Source organism: Perissodus microlepis, chromosome 8, assembly GCF_051167445.1.
Source record: "Perissodus microlepis isolate ML-2025 ecotype Zambia chromosome 8, ASM5116744v1, whole genome shotgun sequence".
In the NCBI taxonomy this organism is placed as follows: Eukaryota; Metazoa; Chordata; class Actinopteri; order Cichliformes; family Cichlidae; genus Perissodus; species Perissodus microlepis.
Window position 1 is genome coordinate 3,727,682 of NC_140468.1, and position 14,816 is coordinate 3,742,497.

Consider the following 14,816-nt stretch of genomic DNA (forward strand, 5'->3'; position numbering starts at 1 on the left):
GTCTATTCTGTAAAATAGTCAGATGTCTATTCATATTAATGTACAGAATTCACCTGCTTGCTGCTACTACTGCACATTCACCCAAATGTATATACTATTATTTATATATATCTATATATATATATATATATATATATATATATATATATATATATAGATATATAATGTTCTTCCTCTACTCCCCCCCACCCATTTTTGCACATGTCGAGGAGCGTGTCAGGCTACATTTCACTGTGTGTTATACTTGTATAACTATGCATGTGACAAATAAAGAACCTTGAACCTTGAACCTATAGACAGAAAACACCCACAAAAAGGTGAAAAACAGCAACCAAGCAGCAAAAAACAACTAAAAATACACAGAAACGAACTGCAAAGAGATGAGAGGTAGTTACAAAAGATACAAACACAAAGAGATAATAAAACAAACTAAGAAATCTAGAAAGTGAGAAAATGATCATAGAGGAAAGAAATAAAACTGCAGAGACAGTAAGGTAGTCTCTGCGGTTTTAACAATTAGACACTGTGTAGGTACAAAAGGCAGATAAACAGGGAAATAAAACAACCATAGAGATGTTTAAAAAAAAACAGCTACACAAACCCAGAATAAAACTACATGGAGATGCCAAGATCCATTGAGAGACTAAAACAAGGAGATAAAATATCTTCAAAAAGAGTCAAAACAACTACAAACAGATGCTATAGAGGTTAAACAACAGTCAAACGGCCTTTATAGAGACAGAAAACAACTATGAATTGGTAGAAAACAATAATAAAGTACCGCAAAACCGTCCCAAGAGACCAAAATGACACGAATGGTATACAAAACAATCACAAAGAGATAAATGAGATACAAATTGATGCGTCATTTTCATATGGACTAAACCACCCATCCAAACAGAAAACCATACGCAAAAATCTAAAAAGCAACAAAATCCCCACATCGAGACAGAATGACTACAGAGTGCAAGAAATGGCCACAAGATGCTGAAAAATAACAACAAAGGGACCGTTAACAGTGACAAAAGCTGTAGACAGACAAAGTGGCTACAAACAGGAGGATTCATGTAATAACCTTCACATAAGTGACCACAAAGAGACAAAAAAAAAAAAAACAATCATAAAGTGGCAAAACCGGCTACAAACAGGCTGTGATCAGCTACGGTGAGACAGAAGAAAAAGCTATGAAGAGATGTCAACCAGACATAAAAGACACAATAGACAAAAGAGAAATTGATAAAAGGACCACAAGAAATGACACAAAGACTATAAAGCAACACAGGCAGTTAAAGTTACAGACAGGAAGTGACTAAAAAGAGGTGCTGGACAGCTACCAAAGACACAGATTTACAAAGAAGAAAGACAGAGGAACTACAAAGAGATATCATGAAGATACAGTGCAGACAAAGTCGCTACAAAAAGATAGAAAGCAACTAAAAATGCATAAAGAACAGCAAGAAAGTAGCTCAATGCATCCACTATGATAAGTCATATCACTTAAAAATGTTAGTGTTGCAAAGAGACACGAGGCTACAACATAAAGAAACAAAATGACCAGAAATGAAATGGTTCGACACCAGCTGATAGACTTCCTCTATCAGCTGTTTTAACAGAAGTTTTATATGTGCTGCATAATGATCAACCTGACAGAGTTCCTGAGATAATAAACTCATTAACACTGAATAAATTCAAGCACAACGTAATAAGAATTTCCCCTTTATTTTATGAAAAGATAATAACGTTTGTGAGTGCATCATTACAAAAAGTTCTTTGCCAACATAAAAAGGTACATTCATGCACAGTCGTACTGTGGAGTGCAGCCGGCAGCAGACCTTCAGCATAACCAAATAGCTCCTGCAGTAACCTGAGATAGCGGCGTTATCTAGCACCGCTCTGACACCTCATTGTTTTACTGTTGCAACACTGTTTGTCACTCCGTCTGCGGCTACATTCATACATCACAAATATACTGTTCAGTCACCACTGCATATGTGCCATGAGGTAAAATAACATTTAAATGTAAGAAAAGTGTACAATAAAAAAAACACACATATTAGGGTTGAGGTTTAGGTACATACAGGTGTCGCAGCTTTCCCGTGAAATTGTCATTACTCCACCGACTGTACAGCATCACTGCATATACATCTTCTTATTCAATTACATGAATAATTAGGTAAAATAAAATTACATATAACTGTAATGTGTAATGCCACCAACTAATATTTCTTACAGGCCCATAGATTTAAATTTTAAATTGATATGATAAGTCACCACTAGATGGTGCTGTTCAGGCATAAAAATGCTGTTTTCTGCTCAGGTTGATCTGGGGTGAAATTATAAAGAAAAATGCACAACTTAGAGAACTGCTATCATTAAAAGCTCGGACATTTTATTAATACTGCACAAAATATTTTCTATATTTCTTTTTGCTATTTTGTATTTCGAGCAGCAAATTGCATTCAATTCACAGAGCTGTGGTCCTGATTTCAGACATATGGGCGATACTGAGCTTCACAGCTCAGTATCTTCAATGGCCTCTGGTTCATCCAGAGTATCCAAACGTCTCTTACAGGCATCCAACAGTTTTTTCCTGGGCCCTAAAGGGATGTGGATACTGGTGAGGTCTGTATCAGAGCATAGCAACAGAGCTTCCAAGTCGATCTTCTCCCTCCTGAATATGGGCATGAACTCACTGAGACTCTGAGAGGCCAGGAAAGTCTCCAGAGGATTGTTCTCTGGCTCCATGTCCTCATCCAGCCCAAGCTCAGTCTCCTCCCAGGGCAGCTCCTGCAGATTTCTTTCTTGCAGGCTCAAAGCGCTGCCAATACTATCCTCATCGAAGCTGGGCAAGTGTCGAGGCAGTTTTCCTCGCAGTCGGACGTTAGGCGCTCTCCCCACAGGTTCACTCCCTGCAACGCTTTCCTCTACCCCAATTCCAAACATGCCTCCGCTCATATAGTTCCTCCTGAAAACCATGGTCCCGAGCCCCGGTCGAGTGAACAGCGAGTCACGCCCGGAGTCTGCGCTGATCTCAGAATAAGCCGCCTCGTGGAGGCCTGGGTCACTCATGGCTCGGGAGATGGTGTCAGCATCGTCGTCAATGTCACGGGGAAACATATCACGGATGTTGAGCCGCGACCGCTCTCTGGGGTTGGTGTAGGTGCCCTGTTTGAGGAACATCACGTCATTGCCTAGCTGCAGGCCAGACAGCGAGCGCACGCTTTTCCTCCCATCTTCGTAGATCTTGAACGTACCGTCAACCTGCTTCTTTTTCTCGAGCTTCTTCTGTATCTTGGCCTTGCCCTTGGCTGTCGAATGCAGGGTGGCCTGAAAGTGACAAATCAGACACTGTGGATCACCCAGGGGTCTTTCAGATGATATAAATAATTACTGTAAATGTCAAACTCAAACAGAGGCAAAGTCTTGCAACGTTTTCAAGTTTTTTACTACTCGTGTATCTGTATGATCTCACTGTGGTCAACTATGGTCACCCACCCTCCCGCTGAAATCTCAGTCTTTACAATTGGCTAGTCAATTGGGGAAAGTTAGCTTTAAAAGTTTTGTTTCTTCTGACAGGGGTTGCATTAAAGCACAGCAAAAGATAAATAAAGGTTGTTTTGAATTGGGATTCACGCAAAGTTACTCTAGTAGAGTATACTAGTGAAAACATGGAGCTGATAATAGATCTTCTTTTAAAAATAAAAAGCTTAACAGTGCCATTTGGGAAGCTAAGTACGTTGTTTTCAAATGACTAAGACTAAAAGGTTTTGGGGGTTAAAAGGCTGACCATCAACTGCAACTTTAAATACTAGCTAAAATGTTCCCTGCTCAGTAAAGCAGAAGCTAATACTAAATCAGGGCTTTTGAACACAAAACCAACCACCTGCGAGTATGGCATGTTGGAGGTGACAGTGTTGAACTTGCGGCTCAGAGTGCTGCTGCTGGTGTAGCTAGAAAAGCTAATAGCGTCCAAGTTGTCTAAGGCCGCAGACTCCTTCATGAACTTCCTTGACATGCGTTCATGGTGTTTCTTCTGCAGCTTTGCGCACTCTTTGATCCGGCGCTCTGCGGCGCGAAACGCCCGATCCTTGAGCTTGCTGACCAGCTTTGGGTTGATGGTAATCTGCTTGGCGGCGATAGAGTCCAGGTAACGAACGCAGTCCATGTGGCCCTTGGCGGCAGCCATGTCCAGCGGTGTGTGGTAGTCGTTGTCGAGACACCACACGTTGGCACCGAAAGCCACCAGGAAGGACAGGCAGTTATGGTGGCCGTTGGCAGCTGCCAGGTGGAGCGGCGTGTTCCCCCAAATGTCGCATTTGTCCGGGTCACCTCTAGAAGTCAACAGAGGAGACGCCATGTTGAATTTATACACAAAGTTTACACACTTAGACAGCTTCTAACTTTATTTGGTGCCCACTCTAGAACAGGTTCCATCCATTTCCACCAAAGATGACCATAATACGGATATCACCTCTTTATGACATCATAAAGAGCCATGCGTACAAAATACAGGCTGAAACCAAGTGTTTAAAGGAGTTTGACTACTCGCATACACCTGGTGTTTTTATGAGCATCCACCAGTGTAACTGTGCATATGGAAGACACATATTTAAGTCTGTACCAGTATTTCGCTGGAAAACAGCTGTCATATAGATATTAGTGAAGCATCTGAAAAGCACAACTCTAATGTAGAGCAACAACAACAGCAACTCCACCTCCTGCAGCTGCTGCAACGGTGACTCGTGTTAATCTGCTGTAAACTCTCCTCCTCTTCCTGTTTTCCCTCCTCCCACACGGCCGGGTCCTGATCAATAATTGAAGCGCAGCAGGTTAAACATGACAGAGGCGACTCTGCATTATTCATCTCCCACACCCAGACTCTTTTTTTTGCAGACACCCAGCGACAGTGTTACCACACACCACAGCAGGGTCACCACCTTTATTGGCACCAACCCTGATTTCAGTTCACGTCTGCGGTGCTGCACCCTGAGAGAACGAGTGTGGACTTGAAATCACGTATATCTGAGACGAACCATGTGGGTGTTTATTTACCTGCCAGAAAGACCAATTACATAACAAAACTGAGAAATCTATATCACTCAACGCACAGGAAGAATCCCACTTAAGTAACTCAAAATAGCAACTGGACTGTCTGAAGCAGTAAGTCAGAGATGACAACAATGTTTCCTAGAAACAGCCCAGCAAACATGGCTGAAACATGTTTTTATCAACCACTCACAACTGGTTCCTACATGATGGCAAAAACTGCACAGCTGATGGACAGATGTTGATGTTTCTGTGGACCAGTCAGACCTCTCCTGGTCTCTACTGTTAATAAAAAATACATTTCTTTGTCATCTAATTTGGTAACTGTTTGGTAAAGATTGTTTGCTTTGTTAACTTTCTTGTCTGGACCATCACAGTCATTGCCTCACTGGTTTCCACATCCCGAAGTCAGGATTTAAAACACACATTTCTACTTTATCTGAGAATGTTTTAACTTGGTCTGAAAGTACAGGAAAAGACAATTCTGCTACACAAACTTTCCCTTCTTACAAAGTCTAAGGAAGTCCAGCAAATGCTGAAGTTACACCAGCACAGTTTCATTTTAAAACCATGTTTGTTTTTTTATCAAGTTTAGACAGAAAAGACAACTATACTAAGGTAGAGTCATGTGGACTCCAGCCAATCACATCATATGAGCAAGTGTCAGCACGATGGTGGAGGGGTGATGATTTGAGCTTGTTTGTACCTGGGCACCTCACAGTGCCTGAATGCAGTGGCAGGACCTTAAAAGAGATGTGCATAAATGAGTGTCTGCATACATCAATGTACTGAAGCAACACTGAAAACAAGCACAGGTCAGGCCAGGGTGCCGGTTTTAGCTCATAGTTGAGAAGGTTGACTGCTGCTGCTCCACGTCTTCTCCTTCTCCCGGCTTTTGTCTCCATCTTCACTTAATAATTATCTATCACAGGTGAAAAGCTCAAAAAGTAATAAAAAAGAAGCGTGGGCCAGAATTCCTCCACAACAATATCAGAGACTGATAAAGGGTGACGGGGTCAGTCATTTGAGAGAAGCTCAGAGTACAGCTGATACTCCTCTGCATCAAAATGAGCCACTTGAGGAATCTGACAGGGATGCTTCCTGGGTGAGGAGTTCTGGGTATGTCCTACTGGGACAGGGGTTTAGCCTGCAAATGCTGGAGAGATTATATTACTTGGCTTGTCTTTTGAAGCAAGCAGTCACAAGTATCAGAAAAGCATAATAGAAAAACCACCCATATGGGAAAATCCCTTAAAGAAGAGTCAGGTTTCATCTCCAAACAGGTACCACTAGTTCAGAACGTAGAACCCATTCACATCTTGGCAGTTAATATAACATGTTTTGTCTTCTTGGTGTCATTTGTCATTGGTGCTCTCACACAGCAGCAGTAATACTGGGAACTGAACAATAACTGTCCCATTTTACAGACAATGAAAACTCATGACAATCATTATGGACATTCAGAAGACTCTTTGTTCAGGATTTGGGGCGTGCTGACACCGGCTGCTCTCTGGCAGAAAGCATCATGCCCTTCCTGTATTTTAAATGCACTTGAGAACAGCATGCAGCAACACCACATATGAGCGGGCAGAGGGAGGTAAGGGGTCTTCACCCCTTCTTTATTCGCCATAGGAGCGGGGAGCTGGGAGGGGAAGTTGGCCGTCTGGTCAGAGTCTGGGATGCAGGGCCTCCCTGCTGCTGCAGGACTGGGGGCGGTCTGCTTGTCTCCACCTCAGGGAAAAGGGTAACAGGGTCCAGGGTACCTGGACCTGGGGTATAGAGTATGTTTGTCCATCTGTGTTTGTCTCCACGTTGGGCGAGTGCCCTGTATTTGTATATGTGTGCATGAGGGTGAGAATGCATGTTTGTGTCTGTGTGTGTCTGGTTGTCTGTGTCTATTTTTCAGGTCAGGTGTTAGACTCCACCTCTCTGGGAACATCTCAGGCCCCCTCAGGTGTGGGGGCCTGTCTCCCCTCACCACACCCCCTGCCGGTGACTGAGGCCCTCAACTGGCGGTGCATTGGTGGTTTTCGGTGACCGGGGCTGGGCCCTTAGATATGTACCGTCTCATTCCCGGTGGCTGCTTGGCAGGACCTGCCGCTCGTGCCTCGGCCGGGCCTCTTCCGGGGGTGGGGGCCCTCGCACCTTGGGCCTCTGGGCCAAGGGCTCGGTCCGCTCTGGCGTGGCTGGCTGCCGGCTTCTGCACCGTGGCTGCTGGGTGACCCCACATCTGGGGTTCTCCTCAGCTCTTCCCAGGAGGGTGGTGCAGTTGCCCCTCCGATGGTCCTCCTTGTGCACTCATTTAAAGCAACTAGTCAGAAACCAGTGTTGCAAGATCCAAAGTATTTATATAAACAAATCTTGCAATATGAAACACCCATAGGCACTTACTTGGGCAGTTATTGTCTATAAATGTATTTTCATTTTACAGGTCACCAGAACACAAAACTATATTTACATTTGCCCGAAAAGAACGGCTCTAAAAAGCCCTTTTCAACAATGGCAAGTTGACTTCCACCATCACTTAAACGACTGATTTAAATTCTTCATATGCAATGTCTGAAAATCATCACAACCTGCTTAGAGTTTGTCTTAAAGGATTTAAAGGACTCTGAGAGGATGAGGAAAAGCATTTTGTGCTGAACTATTCAGCGTCTGTGTCTGTTGAACAACAGGCTCTACACTTCACCTGCCAACACCATCCTGACCGTAAGGTAAGCCAGTGGTAGCATCCGCAAAAACAGAGACAGGAAACTGGCAAGAACTGAGAGAAGGCCAGTGAAGTGACGGTCCTTGGAAGAAAGCTCTATGTCAGGGTGCAGAGACCTGAGACTGAGAGGATGGTTCACCTTACAGCTGCACAACAGCCCAAAGCAAACAGATGAGACAACACTGGAGCAGTTCCAGGACAAGTCTCTAAATATCCACACTTCAATCCCACAAACCTCTGTGGAGAGACCTGAACGTGGCACTTCACAGATGCTTCTCATCCATTCTAAGCTTTGACTGATCGGTAAGGAATAAAAGAAGAAAGCGCCCAAATCCGTGTGCAAACCTGCAGCGGCCCAAGAAACAGAAGCGCATTCCAAAGGGGCTTTGACATAGTGCTGAATACATAGTGCTAAAAGTGCTAAAGTAGTAGCACTAAAGTGCACTAAAGTAGTGCTAAAAACCTCAGCAGAGAGAGATCCAAGTTAAAAAATACAGTATCATTATCATTTATCAAGTGTAAATATAAAGTGAACAAATTTCTCTTTATTTGTGTAAAATGGCAATGGCAACAAAATAAAGTAAAAAAATAAATAAAAGCCAAAAGACAATATAACCAAACAAAAATCTGGACTTTCTACAGAAGATATTCTTTTCAGTTCTTTGATTCTAGTGTCTGATTTAGTGAAGAGTCTCTTGGTCTCCGAAGACTAGTCTCAGTCTTTACATATAAAGAAATACATGGAATTAAAAATGTTCCTATCTCAGGTACTCCTGGCCAATAAACATAAATGAACCTATAACTCTCAAAGGGGCCTGAGCCCAGGCTTCGTGAGTGAAAGTCCTGTATGTGATTTATGTTATAACCATCTACATGTTTTTTGTTTCTTTATAGAAATGTGTTGCATTTTACAATCAGGAAGGGAGTCCTTGTTCCGTCCCTGATTTCTTCATTTTTTGCATTCCTGAAAAGCTATTTAAACCTACCTGGCCTACTGTGAAAAAGTAATTGCTCCCCAATTCTAATAACTGCTTGTTCCACAAGAAGTGCAATATACTGGTAATGAGTCTTTCTCATTGTCTTTCTTGGCCCACTCTTCTTTTCAGGATTGTTTTAATTAAGTCACATTTGATGGATTTCCTGCATGAACGGTCTGTTTAAGGTTATACCAAAGCCTCTCAATCAGATTTAAGTCTGGACTTTGACCAGGCTGCTCCAAAACCTTCATTTTTTTAGACATTCAGAGCTGCCTATGCTGGTATGTTTTGGGTCAGCTTTAGATCCCCAAAAGTCTTGAGGGTATTTTTTTTATTGGCTTTTGGGTTCTTTCTTTGAAGCAGTGGTTTTCTCCTTAGAACTCTCCCATGGAGGCCATTTGTGCCCACTCTCTTTCTTATGAAGTCTGACCTTAACTGAGGTGAGTGGAGCCTGCAGTTGTTCAGATGTTGTTCTGGGTTCTTTTTTGACCTCCTGGATGAGTCGTCGATGTGTTCTTGGAGTAATTGTGGTAAAACAACTACTCCTGGGAAGGTTCACCACTCAGATTTTGTCCATTTGTGAATAAGGGCTCACATTGTGAAAGCTTTGGCTTTGTCCAAAGAAATGGCTTTGTAACCCTTTAAGCCTGGGATGAGCAGTGAAACTGAACTCAGTTTTCAAAAAATGCAGTTAATCACAGTCAACTCATGATTTAAGAAGAGGGACAATTACTTTTTCACACAGCCCAACATAGGTTTGGATAACTTTTTTCCCCTTAATAAATAAAATCATTATTTAAAAACTACGTGTTGTGTTTACTCATGTTATTAAAATGTGTTTGCTTGGAACATTTAAATCTCAAATGATGAAATGATGCAAAAACTCACATCTAGGCTTAAATGCTGTTTTAGCTTGAATAGCACAAACTGGGCCAGTCAGGGCAGTACAGTCAGGTCTGGGTCTGTAATCGGAGCCATATTTGTTCTTTAAATAATGATTTCGCCCACTTTTAGGTACAGTTCTTTTGTAAGTTCAGTGTCAGTGGGGTTGATGAGTGTAGATTTATGACCTTTCCTGTTCCTGCTTCTTAAACTGCCCTCTTGTTGTGTTCAGTGTCGCTCTTGTTGTAATGCCCGCTCTGCTGCTCAGCTTTCTTGTCTCTGCTTCGCATGCACTCGATCCATCACCCTGACCTTTGCAGTACCCTGCACTTCACTGCACGCTTTATAAAGCTGCCGCCAGCTGCATGACACACTGCACCTCGCCCTGCTGTTAATATGCTCCTTCTTAGAGAGCAGGAAGCAAACACGCTGCTTTGTTTGGGCCCTAAAGCCTCCACACGGTGCTCTCTGATACTCTACCTTACTCTATCTGTAACTTATCTGCCCTGAATATAGCCTTACTCCTAAAACCTGTTTGTGATTGTCTCTGTTTTCTCCAAGCTTCTGGTCAGTTTCAGTAACTGAGCTGTGTAAAAATGGCTTGTGTATAATGGCTCAATCAGATTTAAGGCTCTGCTGTGTCACGGATCAGCCCAAGCTTCATCTGTCAGATTTAATATATAGCCACCACACACAAGTGACCTTTGTATGCAATTAGGCTGTTTAAATGTACAGCCTCCATCTCTTGAAGTGCTGATTAGATTAGTGATGGGGGTTGGAGCAGTTTTATTTTCTCAGTTAAAAACAAACTAAAGAACGTTCTACGCGGTTAGATATTTCTGTAAACTGTACAGAAACTAACTCCATTTTGTCCAGTATAATACAGAAATAACTTTAGATTACACTGGAGTTTTGTGGAAGGTTGCAGCACTCTTGTGTATATATTGAATCGACAGTCACTGTCTTTAATAAAGGTAGAAATCTGGCTGGAATCCACACCTGGAGACCAAGAAGTGATCAGGTAAGGTTTGTTAACTTGTCAAATGAGCAACCCATTTTCAAATATTTACTACCTCAGATTTGGGACTATGTCTCCTTCAACTGTTCATATTTTTCTTACAGTAATTTATAGTAATTTCTTACTTTCAGCCACTAGACTGTGGTGTTTTACAGTGAACCTTGGCTAACAGACTTGAAGCAGTAAGATTTACTGCTGAAGCCATTAGGTAATCATTAGCTATTATTAATATCTAACTCTCTTCCACAGTGTGTTTTTTGTTCTGTTTTCCTACCCTCACTCCCAAACGGTCGTCCCTCTCTGAGCCTGCTTCTGCCGGTTTCTTCCTGTTAAAAGGGAGTTTTCCCTTCCCACTGTCGCCAAAGAGCTTGCTCGTAGGGGGTCAAATAATTCTATAGTTTTCACCTTGTTTTGATTTGGAGCTAAATAAATAAAAAAGATCTGAATCAAATTGAAGCCCATGGGTAAGTTACATAATGACCAGAATGAGGATGGAAAAATAGTTAATTTAAGATAGACAGATGGATGATTAGCTGCTGTGCTTCAGCATCAACTCATTGCCATGAGGTAATACAAGAAAGAAAAACATACAATATCCTATAATATTTTGAATTTTTTTAAAGTATAAAAATCATATGAAGTATATATATCCATTATTTTTATTATTTATTCATTATTTTTAATACTGTGAATCACAATTAAAAATCTTAAATGTATGACCTCCATATTTCCAAAATACATTAACTAATCTATCTATCTATCACACATATATATAATTTTTATACAACTTTTAGAGTACTTTTCTCTATTTTGGTGCTTGTGGTTCTGAACTCACCCTCTGCTCACGATGAGCCGGAGCGCCTCCAGGTTGCCGTGGTAGGCGGCCCATAAGGTCGGTGTCATCCCATCCTCGTCCGGGGCGTTCAGATCCTTCCGTGTGGCCTCCTTTAGCACGTCCAGGAAGCCGTCCCGGGCCGCCCGGTGATACCGGTCGTTCATGGCGACACCTCGGCTCAGTCCCAGTCCGGTTCCATGGAAGCCTGGATGTGGCGGTAACTGTCACTCCGGGAGTCCGGACGGCCTGCAACGGGACGTAGCGGCGGACTGACTGGTTGCTGGGAGACGAACACCAGGCGTGCTGGTTGTCAAGCGGGGGGCGTGGCCCAGACGATCCTACACGCCGCCTTTCCTCATTGCTCATTACGAGCACAGAATCACTTAAAACTGAAATCTGCGAGAAAATAGTTGCCCCAGAGACGTGGCTTTGGGGCAATTATCAGCAATTTATTTATTTTTTTGATCGAATTTTGAATGCATTTTTTTTTTTGCCTTTTCAGCTCATTCATCATCCCCCATTCTTAAAATATTTCTCCACATGTGCATCAGAATAAATATTTTTTATTCTTTTATTTATTTAGAGATCATAAAAGTAATGTATTATTTATTTAATGTGAAATAACAATAACTATATATCAGTATTTCAAAAAGAATTATTGATACATAAATAATTCAAATAGATTTTACAAAAAAACATAAGCTCTCAATAAAAGCTAATTTAAAAAACCTATTTAAAATTTCAATTTAGAAACTTACTTTCAAACTCAAAATGGCCATCCCTCCCCTCAATTTCAGTTTTGGGAGTAACTATCGGATTAGCTTCTCCATTTAGCGCTTCCTTGACTATTCTGGTCTTTCGAGAAAAACTAACGCAAATTAGCCACGGTGTGTGATGGAAGGAGCTCTCTGATTGGTTACAGAGACTCAGGCTGGCTACCTGGATTTTGTTAAGGTGCTTTTTTTGTACCGATACTTTTGTATTGCTAAACATATATAAAGGGCATTCAGTCTCGGCTTTTACACTCTGAACAACACGGAGATAAGAAGTATATGACGGGACTCTGCAGAGAAATGGAGCGCCGAGGCTCCGAGTGTGCCCCGGTTGAAGAAGGTAACATGCTAACATGGCTAACACTAGCATCACCTTAGCTAATGAAAATATTACGTCCCAGCAGTTCTAGATAGGTACGTTTTTAGTAAGCTAATATGCTCTTCACAAATAAAGCTTGACACCGTTCAGAGCAAGCGCTGAGCCCTGTTACATGTATACACATATATAGAGCAATGGCGGCAACCTACAGCCTTTAAAATGCTGTCTGCCCAGATGTTACCACACACCTTTCTGGTAGTTAAAGTTAATAGAACTAAAACATCTGCCAAGGCAAAGAGTAGAGATGACACGCTGCTGAATTAAGTTCATTTGTTTTAATTAGACGAGTGCACACATTCATTCTAAACTGGACATAGATGATCATCAAGTGCCAGGTGACCTAATCCCAGCCTCTCTGACACAGTATGTTAAATGTTTGCATTGAATATTCAGTATATTGCAATGACTAACTGCACCTACAGTACCTATATGCAGTCAAAAATAAACGTGGGGAAACGTAGTTATTAATAAAATATATTTATATTGAAAACCAAGGCTGAAATTGATTCAGTTTATTGATTTTCTCTGTATGCTCTGTAGGGACTGTCCCAATAAAGGCCCTGAATGCTGAGATCAATACAATAAATGATGTGGAAATAATTTTCACAGAGGTCATAAAGTTATTAAATCCCTGCTGATATTTTGGCTGATGTTTACATTTTCAATTGATTTGTGTTTGTAGGTTTGTTTGTTCTTGACAACTTGGACTCCTCTGGGTGATAAGGACACACCTGCTGTGTTCCATATCATGTTCATAGAGGATGTTATGGCTTTGACAGCACTTGGTGTTAGCTTTTTGGAATCAGGCACCCACACTGGAAAACCTGCAACCTGGACTTCATGCAGGAGAGACCGCCTCAGTCATGTTCGACTCTGCGTCCTCTGCTTTACCTCCTAATGTCTTTCTGCTTTAACGCACAATTAAAAATCATTCAAAAATTATAACTTGTTTCATGAGTTATATTTCAGAGGAGTAAAGGTTTTTACATAAATGAATGATTGGGTTTTTTTTTTTTTCCATTTTGCATTAGATCGTACATGTGCAGATCGACAGATCACTAGTCATACTGAATTTTAATGTACAGAGCAGGTGAATGTGAATACTAAACTTTAGTTATATTCAGCAGACATCAAAGAACACCACTATCAAGCTTAACTGGCATTTCTTTTCAGCTTATGTTCTCAAACTCCCAAGAATAATGCCTGGCTGAATAATAATTTCTGTGTGATGATTGGCAGATAGTTTACACTGTTTTTCTGCTTGCTAAGGCTGAAAATAATGTCAGAGAAATAAAATCAAAAAAATCAAATGTTTTATTGAAATAATTAATTTCCAGGTAACGATATGCCCAAAAGTTCAGTTCCTCTGGACATTTTGTCAATTATTTCAATGATTAACTGTTTCACCGATGATAACCATTGACTCCAGTAGAATTAAATCAGCTATTTAAGATTTAAAAAAGAGCTGTTGGATGCTGAAATGCTGCCTAAAGCTGAGGGAAAGTTAAGATTCTTGCAATATATGTGAAAATCACCACTTTGACCGATTACAGATCCTCCTAACAGCTAAACCCTGTTTGCTGTTTGTATTTTTAATTTCTGCTGCTTGAGATTAGTTGGACCTTGTAAGTATAAGAGCTTGGCATCATCTTTGAGCACAAAGACGTGGTCTCATACGAGGACAATGGGTTTATTTTACAGCATAGTGCAAAGCTGCCATATTGTAATATCCCCATATGATGACACATGGTCTCAGACAAATCATACATGATCCAGCATTTTACAAAGAATGCAAACTTTCTTCCTGTGTGCTGGTTGACCCTGCAAATCTTTACAGAACTCGTGTTACCAAACTTTTGATGACTGGTGTGCACTTCCTGCTTCGAAAGCATTAATTGTTTATAGTCATCACTCTTAAGATATCGGATTTTGAAGAGGCTGGAAATGTGTGTACTCGTGTCATCTCTGCTCTTTGCTTTGGCAGAGGGTTAATATGATCTAATGCATGAGCTAAGAGGACAGGGAAACGCAGTGAGGAAATGGATTTGCAGATGAGGAGTGGACTCACCATTTTTATGTCACAAATAAATCTTTGATTTTTAAATCCATTTACTTTTTTCTCTTTTTTAAATTGTTTTTTTTTTTTTAAGATCTTGAAGTTCTGTTTTTTTTTAATGCTTTATGAAATTAGGTATT

At 41.2% G+C, this 14,816-nt stretch overlaps 1 protein-coding gene across 1 annotated transcript; it reads right to left on the reverse strand.

The window, feature by feature from the left end:
• Positions 1-1,703: 1,703 nt before the first annotated feature.
• ush1gb (Usher syndrome 1Gb (autosomal recessive)) lies at positions 1,704-11,757 on the reverse strand. Its single transcript, XM_084937064.1, has 3 exons — positions 11,469-11,757; positions 3,884-4,331; positions 1,704-3,327 (listed from the first exon to the last, which is right to left on the reverse strand). The coding sequence occupies exons 1-3, from the start codon at positions 11,630-11,632 to the stop codon at positions 2,512-2,514; spliced, it is 1,428 nt and encodes a 475-aa protein (XP_084793190.1). The 5' UTR covers positions 11,633-11,757; the 3' UTR covers positions 1,704-2,511.
• Between the last annotated feature and the right edge of the window lie 3,059 nt (positions 11,758-14,816).